The sequence below is a fragment of the Xiphophorus maculatus genome, chromosome 5 (assembly GCF_002775205.1).
Source record: "Xiphophorus maculatus strain JP 163 A chromosome 5, X_maculatus-5.0-male, whole genome shotgun sequence".
NCBI classification, from domain to species: domain Eukaryota; kingdom Metazoa; phylum Chordata; class Actinopteri; order Cyprinodontiformes; family Poeciliidae; genus Xiphophorus; species Xiphophorus maculatus.
Window position 1 is genome coordinate 22,031,117 of NC_036447.1, and position 16,608 is coordinate 22,047,724.

At 36.5% G+C, this 16,608-nt stretch overlaps 1 protein-coding gene across 3 annotated transcripts; it reads left to right on the forward strand.

Moving 5' to 3' along the window:
* The first annotated feature begins 8,831 nt into the window (after positions 1–8,831).
* On the forward strand, positions 8,832–16,504 carry LOC111608549 (small proline-rich protein 3-like). Of its 3 annotated transcripts, XM_023333376.1 has the most exons (6): positions 8,832–8,919; positions 11,136–11,188; positions 12,035–12,607; positions 12,764–12,823; positions 14,039–14,186; positions 15,224–16,504. In XM_023333376.1, the coding sequence occupies exons 3-6, from the start codon at positions 12,040–12,042 to the stop codon at positions 15,327–15,329; spliced, it is 882 nt and encodes a 293-aa protein (XP_023189144.1). In that variant the 5' UTR covers positions 8,832–8,919; positions 11,136–11,188; positions 12,035–12,039; the 3' UTR covers positions 15,330–16,504. The 3 variants fall into 3 exon arrangements, with proteins under 3 accessions (XP_023189144.1, XP_023189143.1, XP_023189145.1); XM_023333375.1 differs by lacking the exon at positions 11,136–11,188 and having other exon boundaries at positions 8,839–8,919; XM_023333377.1 differs by lacking the exon at positions 8,832–8,919 and having other exon boundaries at positions 11,167–11,245.
* The last annotated feature ends 104 nt before the right edge of the window (positions 16,505–16,608 follow it).

The following is a 16,608-nucleotide window of genomic DNA, read 5'->3' on the forward strand; positions in this document are numbered from 1 at the left end:
ATGCAGGTATTACACCCGCTCTGTTCTGAACACGTAGGTTCTCTGAAAATGAATATATGGAAAATAACACTAAATAAAACAAAGTTTAGTGATCACAAAACATGGGAAGTTTTGGTATAATACCTTTTACTTTAGGTATTATACCTAAAGTAAAAGGGATAGTAAAAGGGATAGCAGTGAGCACACATTAGCTGGCAAAAATGGTAATGTAGTTGCAAACGTTATTGCTATTGTCAAGCCATAAGCTGAGCCAAAACACAAACACACTCTCAGTCTGTTAAGATTTGTCTTCTACATCGAAGCCCGGGACTAAAGCTGTCCACCACTGCATGGCAACAACAGTCATCACAGACGAAAACCTCCTAAAACACCTTCTAGCTTTTCTCCAAAGATGGTCGGGTCACCTCCAACAATCAGCAATCAAAGTCTCAGGAAAAGAAATTACAGATGCTCACATTTTTACTGGTGGATCATAACAAAGTAAGTAGAGCAGTGTTAAGGAAATATGATTATTTTGGTGCTTAATACAGTTAATCTTAAAAGATATATGGAACACTCTTATTTTGAACAGTTTTCTGTTGAGCATTCAGAGACACAGGAACCAAATGCAGATTAAGGGAGATCTCTCAATGGGACCCCCACTGTGAGGCCAGGCCACAGGCGAAGTCATAAAATTAGCAGTTTCCTTGGGAGACAGAGATTTTAGATTTCTCAGGTATCTGTGAGATTGTATCTCAGGTCGTTCTGTACTCAGAATGACCGTGGGAGCCACAGGGGGTCAGGGCCGGCTATCCGCTCTTTTGTTTCGGTAGAAGGCAGATGGCCCTTTGATCTTTGCCGTAGATTGAGGGGAGTTCCAAGTTCTCTGGGAGCTTCCAGTTGGTCAACAAGAGGAACGCCTAGAATGCATAAATTAAATAGAAAAAACACTCACTAAATATAAAATCTAGTGTCACCACTGAATTTGCAGAAAGTTGCCACTTTTTTGCTTTTTGCATTGGCTCTCTCTCCAAAGACGTCTTTGCTGTTTGTCTTTGTTTCGTGTTCGTTTCCCCTTGTGTGTCTTTATTTTTAAATTGAATTAAAAGGCTGGAACGTTTGTCTGTGGTAGACTTTGACGAATAGTGTGTGGTACACTTGCAGAACAGGGGACCGTGGCGGGTTCAGACGGAGGGTTTTGCGCTGCCTCCGCCGTAAAAAGGCTGGGTTTTCTTAGTTTATGTTCTTTTTCCCTGGAGATTCATGACTGTGCTCCTTAAAGAAAGGAATTTAGCGATTGTGTATTTAAAATAGCCTGGGGTAGGCTTTAGATTTTCGAGAAATAGTCTGAGGTAGACTGTTAAGGAATCAAGTGAAAATAGTCTGGGGTAGACTTTAATATGGTGCATCTTTTATTTTTTAGCCGGCATTTTATTTTTATTTTTTCCCTTTGTCTCTTACGTTTGTTTGTAACTGTGTTTGTGTTCTCTGTATTTTTTGTGCGTGGTGATTTGTGTGCGGGCTGCCGTAGAAGTGTGTGTGTCTGTGTGTTTGCGTGTGTCTGTGCGTGTGTATGCGTTAATTGCTTTGTGTGGAACGCTGTGTTTGAAAAGCGCTGTTTGCGTGAATGTGAGTTGCTTTTGCTGCGTTTTATTGTGCAGTTATTATGGACACTGAGTTGCGACACGTGCTATACGCTATTTTATGGTCGGGGTTCGTTGAAGAATCTTGACGGGGAAAGTAGAACGATGGCGAAAACGTGGTCGTTTAGTTTTAAACATAAATAAATAAATAAAATAAATAGGAGTTCAGTACATAGAACTGGTACCAGAAAACAAAATTATTGGTTGTGGTTTGATTTTAACATAACTTTGAGATGTCTCTCTTTTAAACGTGCACGGGGAATTAAAAGGTTCCTGACAATTGGACTTTAAAATTAATTAAATTGACACATGAAAATATATTAATAAAACATTGGACAATTTCTGAAGCTTCAGTAAATTTGATATAAATTTCAGTGAATTTGATATAAATTACAGTAAAATTTGATAGAATAATGACCTCAGACTGACATTTGGGGACTGATGAAATTCTGACTGACTATAAACCTGGCCAGATGTGTTGTGTTCTGTGTTTTTTGTAATGTGCTTTGTGTTTTTGTTTGTGTTACATTTCATGTTGGTGTGAGAGGGTGTGTGATTGGACATAAAATACCACTGGGTATTTTATGTCATATAAATACAGAATCTTTTTAGTGCTGTTTTATGGTGCAAAATTTCCAGTTTTTACAAACATCCTCTGTGTTAAATTGGACTAAATTATTAAAATTAAGCAATAACAGCAGTAAGTGTGACCTGCAGTGTAAAGATTGGAAGGTGATTAAAGGATAGAATCTTGATAAAATAATTCATCTGAACAAATTGAAAATAAATTATGGGTTCTACGGTTAAATAAATAAATAAATAAATAAATAAATAAATAAAGAATAGGCCAAGAAAATTAGGTCACAGAGGATTCTAGAAATGCTCTCTTGGCAAATTAATAGATAAATACATAAATAAAGTGAATGAATGAATAGCTAAATACATGACTGATTAGGTAGAGAACTAAATAAAATAAAAACTGTGTATAGAATTATGCACTAAAATAGTAGATAAAAATGTTGATAGAATGTAATACAATTTACTACAATGGGACTTTTAAAATGGGTAGAGGATACAGACAAATCAAAAATCTTTAGAGAAACAGGCTCTAACTGTAAGAGGAATTGTTCAGATAACAACAAACTGTAACATGCAGCTGATTCTAGATATTTTCACAATCAGTCCTTTTAAAACTGTCCAAAACTTTAAGATAGATAAAATATCATTAAATCTACAGGACTTACTGATAATTCAGACAGGATAAATTAGAAATAACTCTCTTGTTAAATAGAAACTGATTAAATATAGAAAAGTTTGCTAAAATATACAAATTTGTTGTTGAAGGATAACATTAAGTTTGAAATAACTTATTGGTTAATGAATAAAAAGATTATATGGAATTATTGTAGAGAATCAATATTAAACTGTAATAAGAGATGGTTAAATAGTGCCTATAGACAGACGAGAGGGCTGCAAATAAAATAAGAAAATTAAGAAAAATAAATAAATAGAACAAAACAAGAAGAAGCGACAAGTATGTTTATTTAGACATGAGACGAATGGAGCCCAAGGAGGAGTTATAACCCCATTCACAGAAGTTCAGCACGGGAGAACAAGCTACAGCTGTGCTGTAATTTCTACCCCCACTAGATTCAACTAATTAACATGTGAAGCCTCTTTGCATACCACTAACTTTAAGTGCGAAGCAACCTCTGCTCACAGCAGCTCAACAGACAAGAACAAGCAGCTGTGAGGCAAATCATTTTCTCTCCCATCATTTAAAGTACCTTTTGACATAATATCAGAATATAAGTTACAATTTTAGTGGTGGAACGACAAAAGATTTTTAAGTTCATCTTTTTCAAATTAGAAGAAACTAAAACATATCTGATGATTCAAGTGCCACAGCCTAATAAAGAATTAGGAGTTCCTCCTGAAATCCTTATCGACTCTCTTTCCTGCCATAAAATCATTCCCTTCAAGAGGTGAGGGAGGGGTTTTATGGTGGGGTTATAGATTTGCTTTGTGCTCTGACGATAGAGATTGCTCAGACTGGTGTAGTGGTTTTCAAATTTAAATTGTGAAATCTAACAGTACAAAAGGATTTAATTTTTCTTTTTTCCTAAGGAACATAGAGATTCGGCTGTTTAAATTTTAGGGTATTGTTTCACATTATAGATTATAGGAAGTTGTAGAGAGTCTTTTCTCATCACATAAGACAAGATTTTGCTGCAGTTTGGTTTCCTAGATTTAGTGAAACGTTTTCTTTAAAATTTGTTTTCATTAGTTTGACTCCCATTTAGTTAATTTTAAATGTCAGTTCTTTATATTTTGGTAAATCTCCCAAATTAATTTCTTTCTTTTGAGTTACCAGTTTCCTCTTGACCCGTTCGAAAGGGGGAGGGGGAAATTCAGTCTTCAGTTTAATTTCTTTCATTTGTTGATTTGGTAATATTCTGACCAGTATTTGTCAAAGTTTATCATTTTTGGATTTTCTTAAGAATATATTTTGAATTTTTTCTTTTTCAACGTCTTTCTGCCTGGTTTATGCATAACCTTCACTGAGTCTTAATTGGTAAACACGTTTTGTCAAACGCTAGTGAAAATTTTTGAGAAGTTTGTAAAATGACTTATTTGACAATCATAACAGTAAAATTGAATACTGAGTTTTAAAACTGTAATGTGAAATGTTTTTTGAAAATAGTAATCTTGAAGGTTTAAAGCATGCTATAATAAATTGTTCTGTTTGTTTTGACAGTTTGCCTGTTAGGACGGGGCAGTATTGGGTAGAATTTCTCAGTACAATAATGACCCTGTTTCATCAACATCGTTAGTTAACATATTAGGTAATGATGATACATTAGCCAGTAATGTATCATACAGAGGGAGAATATGTTATGGGTTATTTTTATATTACTTAATTAGATTACTGAAACACTTATATTACTTAAACAAAACTTTTGAAGAATATGTCTGATAAGTGCTTATTTTGAATGGATTTGAGTTGTTCTCCATTGAAAGATGTTCTGATAATGGGCTAACATATTTTGAGAAAATAGATACATTTATAGTGATAATGAAGCATATTTTGGTTAATTAACTTGGGAAAATAATTATAGAAATTAACATATTATTGTGTCAGCCATTTTCAGAGCATTAATTTAATGGAGCATGAATGTTTTAAGAAATGTTTTGAAGAATCTGTTCTTGATTAAAGTTATCACTAATCAGGAAAAGTACATAGGTGGGATTATAATGATTTTTCTAAACTTGATTTTGATTTTTTTGATTTACAAACATTTAAAACGATTTTGAATAAAACTTTAAATTTTAAATTCGACGACAAGTAAAAGCCTAGGTAAAATTGGTATATTTTGAAAATGTTTGGATTTGTTAAGGCATACATTGACATTATAATTTGTCCAGGTCTAACTCTTTTGAATTTTGTTTAAGGAACGCATGTAAAATCATTTAGACAAATAAACAGTAGGATCTAGTTTGTTCTATGAAAGTAATTTAAACTGGACTGTTTAATTCACATTGTTATTCATTTTGGTGGTAAATGTAAGCTTTACAACTACATTTTTAGGTTTTTGTGTTTGTTTTGTTTCGTTTGTTTGATCCTATTTTTACAAGATTGCTTTAAGAAAAGATCTGCATTTGTTTAACATTCTGGGAAAACGTTACTTTGGAAACATGTCTTTTGAAGCAAATGATTACAGGGTTTTGGTATTTTTCATCGGTTGGAGCTATAGTATATAATAATAGCAACGTAAATTGAAGGGATCACATCCACCACTTGATGAGCAGAACTGGACAAAGTAGGAGATAAGGCTTTACGTGATGAGTTGCTCATGGCTAACTACATACAGACTGGCTTGGAGTTCTGAGCTCCAAGCCTGACTCTGAACTCTGCAACACAAGCTGTTGTTCGAGGGGGAGTGCCACTGCTTGGAGAAGCAGTTCCACCTTTTTTTCGACGATAGCAGCCACAGAGCCACGAGCGGGGGAGGATTCACTCAGACACGGAGTGACTTGAAGATGTTTGTGTTGAATACACAAAATGAATGATGCCTTTGCATGAAATCTGATCTCTGTCTTGTCATTATAGTTTTGAAGCTGGATTCCTGGTGCCCTCCGGATGTGATCTCCTTCAAAGTCTGCGTTCTTTGATAAAAGGATTAAAATAATTTCCTGGATGGAAGATAACAAAACAAATTTATTTTTAGGTGAAACCATCGTTTGATTATGCTGACAATAATGAAGATGATATTGAAGAATGTTGTAATTGTGTTTCTGATGCTACTGACACTCATGTTGAAACAAAAAGTCTGTTTAATAACTTGTGACAGGTCGTTACACAAGATTTACTTTCCTCACGAGGAGATTTCACTTTCTCCTTGAAACTCACGGTTATGTTGGCATAATAATCCAATTTTCAGTGAGCAACGGACGCTCAGGTGGAAACCTGAGGTTTCAAACCGAAGAAGATCAGGCTGCAAGAGGATCATCATTAACTTTTTATTACGTGTTTTTAGTTCGTTACGAACTCTGAAAAGGACTTTCGTTTCGTTTTTTGCGCGCATTTTTTGAACATTTCCTGACGAAGACTTCATATTTTGTTTTTTGAGAGACTATCGACGGACATTGAAAAAAAAAAAACAGAAAAAGGACGAGCAGCAGATTGTAACTTTGTGTGTTTCTCATTTTTTGGCAGATTGTAATTTTGTGCTGAATGTTGTCTTTTCAGTTGCAGACCATTTCTTACTAGTTTTTTCTATGTATGTCCCTGTTTTTTTTTTTCATTTTATACTTTGGGTTTTGTTTGTCCTGTGTTTTTGGTTCTATTGTGATAATTTTGTTTTATGATTTTATTTTTGTGAGGATAAGTATTTCTTACCCTTGGGTTTTGTTTAAAAAGGGGGACTGGATATAATTAGGGTACGTCACTCTTTTGGTTTTCATTTTTTGTTTTTTTTTCGTTTTTTTTATTAGTTCAATACATAGTTTTGGTTCTGGATTAGAAGGCTTACTCAATTTTTATTGAGATCTTTGATGAAGATCTCAAAAGGGGGACTGTTAAGGAAATATGATTATTTTGGTGCTTAATACAGTTAATCTTAAAAGATATATGGAACACTCTTATTTTGAACAGTTTTCTGTTGAGCATTCAGAGACACAGGAACCAAATGCAGATTAAGGGAGATCTCTCAATGGGACCCCCACTGTGAGGCCAGGCCACAGGCGAAGTCATAAAATTAGCAGTTTCCTTGGGAGACAGAGATTTTAGATTTCTCAGGTATCTGTGAGATTGTATCTCAGGTCGTTCTGTACTCAGAATGACCGTGGGAGCCACAGGGGGTCAGGGCCGGCTATCCGCTCTTTTGTTTCGGTAGAAGGCAGATGGCCCTTTGATCTTTGCCGTAGATTGAGGGGAGTTCCAAGTTCTCTGGGAGCTTCCAGTTGGTCAACAAGAGGAACGCCTAGAATGCATAAATTAAATAGAAAAAACACTCACTAAATATAAAATCTAGTGTCACCACTGAATTTGCAGAAAGTTGCCACTTTTTTGCTTTTTGCATTGGCTCTCTCTCCAAAGACGTCTTTGCTGTTTGTCTTTGTTTCGTGTTCGTTTCCCCTTGTGTGTCTTTATTTTTATGAGAAAATGCATATCTCTGTTCCTCTGCAGCTTTGTTGTCGATTGCTTTGTATGAGATTAAACTCTGTGATCTGTGACGTCAACACGCTTTGTTGTTGTTTCGTTTTGGCAGCACGCGGTCGCTGCACGGCGCACACGGAGAACGCCGTCGCTCGCCAAGGACTCGGAAGAAAAAGGAGGAAAAGAGCCAAACGTTTTGTCCAAAGCTAGCATTAAATGTCTTTCTCTTTTTTAATAGCAGTAAAAAAAAAAAAAACACTGGGCAGGAAGGCTATGTTTATTTGAAAACTTCCTTACTGAAACTGGCTGTTTATCAGCTGATCGGACATTTACGAAAGTGAACACGAATGCAGCTTTTGTGCCTTTTTCTGTTAGTGGTTCACGCTCTCACGACACCAGGATGGTAAAGGAAGAAAGCTGTTCTGTCTTTGAAAGTGGAAGGACCTAGAGTTTAGATTTACAGCTCAAGTCCCATCTGACCTCAACCTGAAATTCAGGAGTTCTTGGGGCGAGATTATTCCCCAAGCCAGGTTTGGGTCCGACTTTGCCTTTAGTGGTGTGGTTTAATAATTCTACATAGAGAACAGAGGAAAACCAAAAAGCACTACATAAAGTTGTGCTAACCTTTCAATTAGAAATAACAAATAGCAGAGTAATAGTTTACCCTGATTATGAAAGAAAGAAAGGTTAGACTGTAAGCGCAGCACACTGTTTCCCCGCTGTGCATGTGTTTCCACCTGCTCGGCTCCTATCAATCACATTGATCAGGACCGACAAAACGGAGTTGGAAGACGTTAAACTTTTTGTTTAACGTCTTCCAACTCCGTCTTCTATATCTATAAAGAATAGATTTCAACTGAGAGACATATTTAGGAAGAAAAAATAAAAATATAAAAAAAAGGTTATATTAAAGGATTTAACTGGTTTAGATTTAATCAGGCTGAGTTTCCACAGACTCAGACTTCTCAGTGTTTTGCTAAAGTTTCTGCATGAAGGTTCCTGATTTCCCCATAAATCCTCCCAAAAAAGTTAAGCTGATAGTTAGAAGTCTGACTTTGCAATAATATGCAAAGTTTACTTTGGGCTTGGACCATGCTGAATTTTTCTAAACTCTAATGGTGAGAACGTTCTTTACACTTTTAGTTCTGTTTTCTAATTCATTCCCATCCTAATTGCCCTAATCCTTAAATCATCTGTGGGAACCTTGATTAAGTGTAAATGTCTTTAAATAAATGGTCGTTTATTGATTTTTATCTCTTTGTCTTGTTTTTTTTAATTGCATCCAACATGTTGTAACAAGGTTCAAATACATCTAACTATTTTGCCATTTTTAAAATTTTGATCAACATTGTTTTTCCCCATACAAATTGTCAACAAAAAAAAACAAAAGTAAACTAAGAGTCAGTCTATACTTCTTCTTATAAAGCTGCACTTGGCCACAGGATGTTTGCTGAAGTTATTTTTAAAGAAGCTACACCTACTTCTGCATGCCTGTTACGTTGCACCACCTTTTAGCTGGCACACATCAACAGAGTGTGTTTCGCCTTAACCATTGCTCAGTGTCAGATAAATAGGACGCTCTGGTTGTTGTGACTCCTCCTGACCATCTTTCAAGACATTCAGCAAATCCATCCAAAGGTGAGAAAACCTAGAAAATACAGATTAAGAGAAGACATGAACATAAATGCTCTAGTACTATAAATACACCAATAGTGCTGTGAATCGATCACTTAATCACAGGTTCTAACAATAAGTCAAAAATTCTCAGTTGTATCTGGAAAACCTTTCTATTAATATTTATTACGGCATACAGATGAAAGGTAACTTTTGAAATTAATCTTTAAACATCTAGTGGGCATAAGTTCTCATGTCTGTAAATGTTTTATTTGTTTCATGTTTTATTCTTAGCTTATTATGTTCTCATAAGCTGTAAGCAGAAAAACATCATAATGAACATAAATAAAGCTTTAAAAACATCAGTATATGTGTAACAATTTGAATTGAGGTACTGAGACAAATTACCATGCATGGCTTAACATGAAGTTAAAGCAGGCGCATATTTCCTACAAGTATAACGCTAGAACACGTGTCATTTATCATTGTGAAAGAGAAATGCCTATGTTGTATATGGAACAAATCCTGAAGGACTAAAACCCTTTCAGTGTGGAGAAGATTCAGTTGTAGTCTGAAAGCAGATTGCAGTGCATAAGCTTTTCATAAAATAGGTGGGGGACAGGTTAAACAAGGTCTGCAAACTCAGGCTGTTAGGGATGTTTTAACTTGCTTTCCTTTTCATTATGTGTAATCACCTGCGTCCTTTGCATCCACTTCGTAATAAAAATGTACATCCAAGTTTTGGCAACATCTCCATGTTGTTTGTAAAGTTACACACTGAAAAAAATGACAGCAATATTTTAGGTTATTTAGTCTAATAAAATAAATTGGGCTCCATTTTATCAAAGACATATTTTCACTATGTTATGCATATATTTCCAAATGTCACAGTTCCAACATTTATAAATATTTAGTTCACAAACCAAACATTCGGCTGCAGACTAAATGTTTTTGCTCACAGCTAAGTATTCTCTTGTTTTGTTAAGTGGAAGTGGACTGCCAAAATAAAAGCTGGGTCTACCAAGCTTTAAGTTGCTTCAGTGCTAATACAGTCACAGCTGCTGTTTATGGTAAATGTTTGCGTTGCCATTGAAACGGCCCGTCCAGTGTTTCTAGATATAATCTGGGATAGAGTTTGGAACTGTGACATTTTACAATTTAATAAATAGCATATGATTTTAAAAAACATGAAAAATGAACAAGCTTTACAAGGAAGAATGTTGTAGAATTTCAATGTCCAGAAGTGCAAGCCTGATTAAGACCTATCCGCACAGAGACTCACTTCCCAAGGTGGTAGAAAATACCAGACTTAAGATCAAGAGGGACTTCCAAACAAAAGCTGACAAATTGGTCATGTTAAATGAACTGAACATGGCGATCATTAATTAAAAGCAGAGGACAACCATTATAATCAATGTCGCTGTTATGCCCAACTCTGGAAACATCAAGAAAAAAGAAAACAAGAGAGTACAGAAATACCAAGTGCATCAGAGTAAAATTAATTCAATATATGCTTATTCGCCAAATACTATTTAAAATTATGCATTTTCCTTCCACCTTAAAATTAAACACTACCCAGTATTAATTTAATAGAATCTTTAAAGGCAAAACGGTTCAAGCGGTGTGAATAGTTTTGAGAGGCAATGCCCAACACAACTAAATCAATATTTATTGAAATGTTTGACGGGTTCGGATCCAGGTGAAGGGTGATGGGGATTGACTGGATTCTACTGATTGTGGTAAGATTTACGTGTCCAAAACACACTGTTCCCTTTTTGTTGACGTCATCAAAATGGACGGAAATAGCTGTGGTGACAAAGAACAATGGTTAAAATGACTCAGCTAACAAGCATCCTGCTGGGGCCTACCGATGAGTCAGCATTTCACCTGCTGAACTGGTTAAGCCGAGTGGAAAGCCTCTGTTTCATACCCAAAGAATCCAAAAACGACATTCTGGCTCTGTCCACTGTCACAAAGATTGGAAGGGGTGCTGTTTGTCAACAATCAACAGCAAAAGTCCTGCCATAATTTATGTATGGCTTTGACTGGGCCATTTCAGAATGTCTGCCTTGTTGTCTTCAAATCACTTCTGTATAGCTTCAACTGAATGCCTCAGTTTGTAGTCTTGCTTAAAAAAAATTCTCTGAAGTCACAGTTCTCTTGCAGATGGAAACAAATTGTGCCCCAAGATTTCCCTATATTTTGCTGGACTTATTTTTTTAAATCTTCTACCTCTACAGGTCTTCAAGGTCCTGCTCATTCACTTAATCTTGGAGTCTCCTTGAGTCTTGATGTGAGTTTTCCTCAACGGGGGAATTCTCATTGCCAAACTCCCATAAAGCTTTGACTGGTAAAGAACCAACCCGAGGCAATGTATGCTTAATCTCTTCCATCTTGACTGCTGAAGTTTTTAACTTCTTCAGCTTAGTCAAAGGAGTTCTGGTGGCCACTTTCAGTAGTTTCCTTCTTATAGTGACAGTTTGTAAGGATGGCCTGATCTGAGAACATTTACACATGTACCACATTCCTTCTGTTTCTTGATGAGGAATTTGAAGGGATATTACATACTTTCTCCATGAGAGACCGAGAGAGAAGCTACACAAGGGCCTTTTACGCTTTTTTATCCTACAAAAGTTTACAATCAGGTCTTTTTCCTACTTATTTATGCTACCTTATGTCACACTTCATTCCTCTACATTTTGTTGTTCGACCACATAAAACCACTACACGTTTTACTAAAATTTGTTGTTGTATTGTAGGTGACTCAAAAAACCATTTGTTAAAATACATTAAAATGACACAGCAAATAATTTTACCTGCTCAGTTTAAATATTTGTCTCATGGCCTATTTTTGTCAGATGATACTCTTACAGAGTGAATGTGACCTTATGCCGTGTTACGTACACAATGAGTTTTGTTTTGGAAAGAAGTCAAGCATTACTTTTAAATGCCCCAACCTGATAGACAACTTTTCGTGCATTCCTCCATGCTGCAGTCAAGCCCTCTATTTATCTTTAGCTTTTGACAAGCTTGGTGTCACAGTTTACTTCTGCTTCTTCAATGAAAGGAATCAGAAGAACCGCTGGACATATTTGATATTTTACGCTTTGCAATCATATTTGTTTTACTTTTTTGACAGATAAAATGGAAAAAGGTAACGGACCTCCTCCAGATACTGAAGGTACTTCAGAAATTCCAGATATCCCAGCGCCACCATATCCTGGCCCGCCTTTGGACCCCAGTGTGCTCACCAGTCAGCCTAATCCTGTTGGTCATCCTGCTGCTCAGAATAATGCTCAGTACGACAACCAGCCAGTGTCCAAGTCTGTTCATCAGGAACATTCCCAGGATGTTAATCAGCAGAATCCTCAGCCTGTTGGTCAGCAAAGCGCACAGCCTGTTCCTCAGCAATACCCCCAACCTGGAGCTCAGCAATACCCCCAACCTGGAGCTCAGCAATACCCCCAACCTGGAGCTCAGCAATACCCCCAACCTGGAGCTCAACAATACCCCCAATCTGGAGCTCAGCAATACCCCCAACCTGGAGCTCAGCAATACCCCCAACCTGGAGCTCAACAATACCCCCAACCTGGAGCTCAACAATACCCCCAATCTGGAGTTCAGCAATACCCCCAACCTGGAGCTCAGCAATACCCCCAACCTGGAGTTCAGCAATATCCCCAACCTGGAGTTCAGCAATATCCCCAACCTGGTAAGAGATCAAAGACCATATCAGTGTCAATGAACCTGCATGATCATAAGGGAAAACTAAGTTATTGTGTATCTTCATATATGTTTATGCTGTAATCTTTTGATTAGTTTAAATTTCATTCTGTTCACTCCAAGTTCAATGTTTTTATGTGTCTAGCTCAGCAACCAGTTGTGCAGAATATTGCCACAATACAACAAAATCAGCATCTTCACTCAGGTGAGTCTATCGTTTGTCAGATTTGTTTCTCATTACTGAAAATTTGATTAAAGTTTACAATATGTATGCTAGTGTTTCAGAGATGGTGATGGGTCTTAACAATATATTACTGGATTGGACAGTGTCTATTGGTTGTGATGTGCACCCGCAGACTACATTACTCTCACATTACTTTGCATTGCGTCATGTGAACCAAATCATGCTGTTATGATGTGGGATGACCATGAATCTGTCACAAGCTGGAAAATATTGCCCTTATTTTCCATCTGATTTCTATCAAATATGGCTTAAATTAAAGCTGAGAAAATTTCCACTGTTGTGATTTTTAAAAACATGTTTTCGTTTTAATCTGGGGAAGTTTGGTTTGGGATTTTGTCATTTTTTGTGTCCCTTAGTTTTGTCTTTTAGATATGCCTTGCTTCCATTTCCAGATCAGTTCTTGCTTAGTGATTCTATTTTATGTTTCATTGGTCTAGTCATTCTTTAGTGTTATAGTTATTTCCAAGTCAATGTGTACTCTCCCTTGTCGCCTGTGGCACTTTTTCTCTCCCTCTCCTCAGTCTGCCTCCTCCTCTCTCCCCTCACACCTGCAATATGTTAGCTTTTCAGCCCAGGTCTTTTGTTCAGCATTCAACCTCCCAAGTATTTAAGCACCTTATTCTCTGTCACTCCGTGCCGGATTCTCCTGTCTTCTCCGGTTATTTTTCCCATCTGTTCCCTGGTGTCGTTTTCCCCCCAGATTTCCATGCTTGTGTTCCTTTTTGCCCTTTTAGATTTTTCTGTAAGTTGGTTCATCTTTTCATTAAGATGAACTCAACGTTCCACGCCTGCTGCATTTGGATCCGCTCAAAAATATATGCCTTGATAGAATAATCCAGCCACAAGGACCCAGCAGATTTGCTTTTTTTAAAAGAATTTGAAAACTTAAAACTGTGAAGGAATCATTGACACTGTGGCTAAACCAGCTCTGTCTGTCAATGTTTTCCTGTGGCTACAAACCGCATCTTGTCGTAGTGTTGACAATTAATAGCAAAACACTGCAAACCCGTTTTGAAATATTTTGCGTTATACTGTTTGCAGCATGTGATCTCCCCAACCATCAGTGTTACCGTCTCAATGTATAGCAATGGCGCATGTGGGTCCAATGGTAGTCACAATATGTCCAATCCGTCATATATATATCGACTTTGTGTTTTAACAAAGTGTGCTTGACAGGTAACCAGGTGTTCTTGGTGCAACGCTTGCCTACTGACGTTGCTGGAAGTATGCTTTGTCCGCATTGCAAGAACACTGTTGTGACTTCGGTTGAATACAAAGTGGGCATGCTAACCTGGATCATTTTTGGAGTGCTGTTTTTGTTTTTGTGAGTATAAACTACCACATAGAAATACACACAATGTCAGGTGGTGGGTTCTTTACAAACTAATGATGGTCCAAGAAAATGAATGATTCTGGGCCTGTTTGAGCTGTCATAAAACATAAAAGTTGTAAAACTTGAAATAAACATGGATACGATGTGGACAATAACAACATTCTAATTAATAAACTTTAAAATATCGAGCATCACCACCTTTAAAAACATTTTTTTTTTTTTGCCACAAAGTGAAGTTACTTCAGTCTAATCTGCTTTAGGTTTCTGCTGGTTTGACTGGTTGCACTGCTTCCTCCCACAGTTCATGTATTTCATTTTATCATCAATTACCCCCAGATGTAAAGAACTTCCAAGAGCAAACTGAATGGCAGTTTGTAGAAAATATTAAAAATGGAAAGTTTTTCTGGGTAATTCATGCTTGAGTCAAAACTGTTTATTTTTCCATCCATTATCCTACACTCTTAGTCCTATGAGGTCAAGAGGGGTGCTAGTGCATATCTCTAGCAGGGTACACTCTGGACAGGTCGCTTATTTTTATATTCCTGTAAATTATGCAGACTACGTTTAAGATTCGTTTGAAGTCTAGTCCTTAGGTTATCAAGATTGCAAGCACAACTGATTGGGTGTGGTTGTTGGTCAGTAAATGCGCTTCCGTTGCCATACTTCCGTACTCAACAAAAAGCTACGGCGTCAAACGACGTCACCAGAGAATTCAGGAGTGACAGATAAAAAAAAAAAAATCCCCATATGATTCTACTGCCCCCAAGAGGCACTTATATGCCATTACACATAATCACGGATTTGCAGAGAATTATGAACAAATGGAGGCGCTTAAGTATAAAGCCCTGGTACAGCATCAACTCTTAATTTATAAAATAAAATTAAATAACTCTTCAAGCTCAAGTATGAATTCTACTTTTTTCCCCACAACTCAGCAAACAACTCATGGTGAACCAAATATTTAATGACCAAAATATTATTGTTCTCATGATTCATTATTATTCTTTTTATCCTATGCTTCCCATCAGCTGCTGGCCGTGCAGTTTCATTCCCTTCTGCGTGAATTCTTGCAAGGATGTCCAGCATTCCTGCCCACAGTGTAACAACGTCCTGCACCTCTACAAACGGAGGTGAAATCCATCAGTGCCTGACACGTATGCTGGACATCCATTAAGATGGACTGTAAATACATTTATTCAGTTTTCCTGATGTCTTTTATTAAGCTGTTAAAACGTGACATGAACTTGTACTGATTTACTCTGAATTATGTTTCATTGCTAAAGGGTTATTTTTATAACTGGGTATGATCATTTAACTCAAGAGCAGGAGTTAAATGCAGCCTTTATTTTCTCTGACAATAAAGGCTGCAGTAGGAAACTTATCAAAATGTATTTGACACTTTAAAAACTGTCTCTATCTTGTGACAATTTAATATACCATGGGGTATTGTTATCTCTAGAAATATGCTAATAAGAGCCAGGAGGAGGGTCGTAGCACTGTCAATCATGCTTGTGTACAAGATGCATGGTGTAAGCCTTGATAAGAAGGGAAAAACAACTTACAGTTACAGGAAAACTAATTATCTGTCATCATATTTGGCTTTGCTAAATAGCCTGAGCATTTATGGTAGGCTCTGCTGATGGGGAGAAGCCGTAGTGTAGCAAAGAGTAAGAGGGAGGCTGTGAGCAGTGCGAACAGAGGCATGATTGACTGCGCTAACAAGCTTCTTCTAGCTCTGATTGGTTGCTTCTGACAGTGTATTTCTGCATGACAAACGGACCACAGGAAGGAGGCTATACTCTACTATCACAACATAGTGACGCTTTTAGCAAATTGTAAAAAACATATCTTCTTAATGAAAGTTACATTACATACAGGAGATTTAAATGTGAAAGCAAAGCTTTGCTCATCATCATGTTATTGAATGTCTCTTTAATAGACTGCTTTTGTTGAAATATTGATGTTTTATTGAAACACTGAAAGCAGGTTTTTTTTTATTTATACGAACAAATAATTTTATAATTTTACAATTGGAGCATTAGCCAATGTGTTAAACATATCAAAATATATTTAAAACCAAATTTCTTGAAAAGATTTGTATGACTGTGTTTTTAATAAAAATGTAATATGTTCAAATCTTTTAAAATTATTCAGTTAGTTTATATCGTATGATTCTGTGAACATTTACTTAGTAATTATTACTCAATTGCCATTGTATTTAAATAGTAAATATCATGATTAAATCAAATTCTAAGTTTCAAGATGTAATTTTGAATTTTTAGACCAAATATACTCATTTAAATTTATAATGTGGTATCATGTGTGTTTTATACTTTGATGTGGGTGAGGATGCGGTTTTGTTTTCGAAAGTAGATTTCTTTGACTGTAAATAGCACATTTCACAGTTGTTCAG

What these genes read in the sequence shown, in the direction of transcription:
- LOC111608549 (XM_023333376.1), top strand. Translation starts at nt 12,040, where the DNA reads ATGGAAAAAGGTAACGGACCTCCTCCAGATACTGAAGGTACTTCAGAA. An exon ending in TCAGCAATATCCCCAACCTG is followed by an intron (nt 12,608 to 12,763) that starts GTAAGAGATCAA and finishes TTATGTGTCTAG; the next exon opens with CTCAGCAACCAGTTGTGCAG. An exon ending in GGAGTGCTGTTTTTGTTTTT is followed by an intron (nt 14,187 to 15,223) that starts GTGAGTATAAAC and finishes GCTTCCCATCAG; the next exon opens with CTGCTGGCCGTGCAGTTTCA.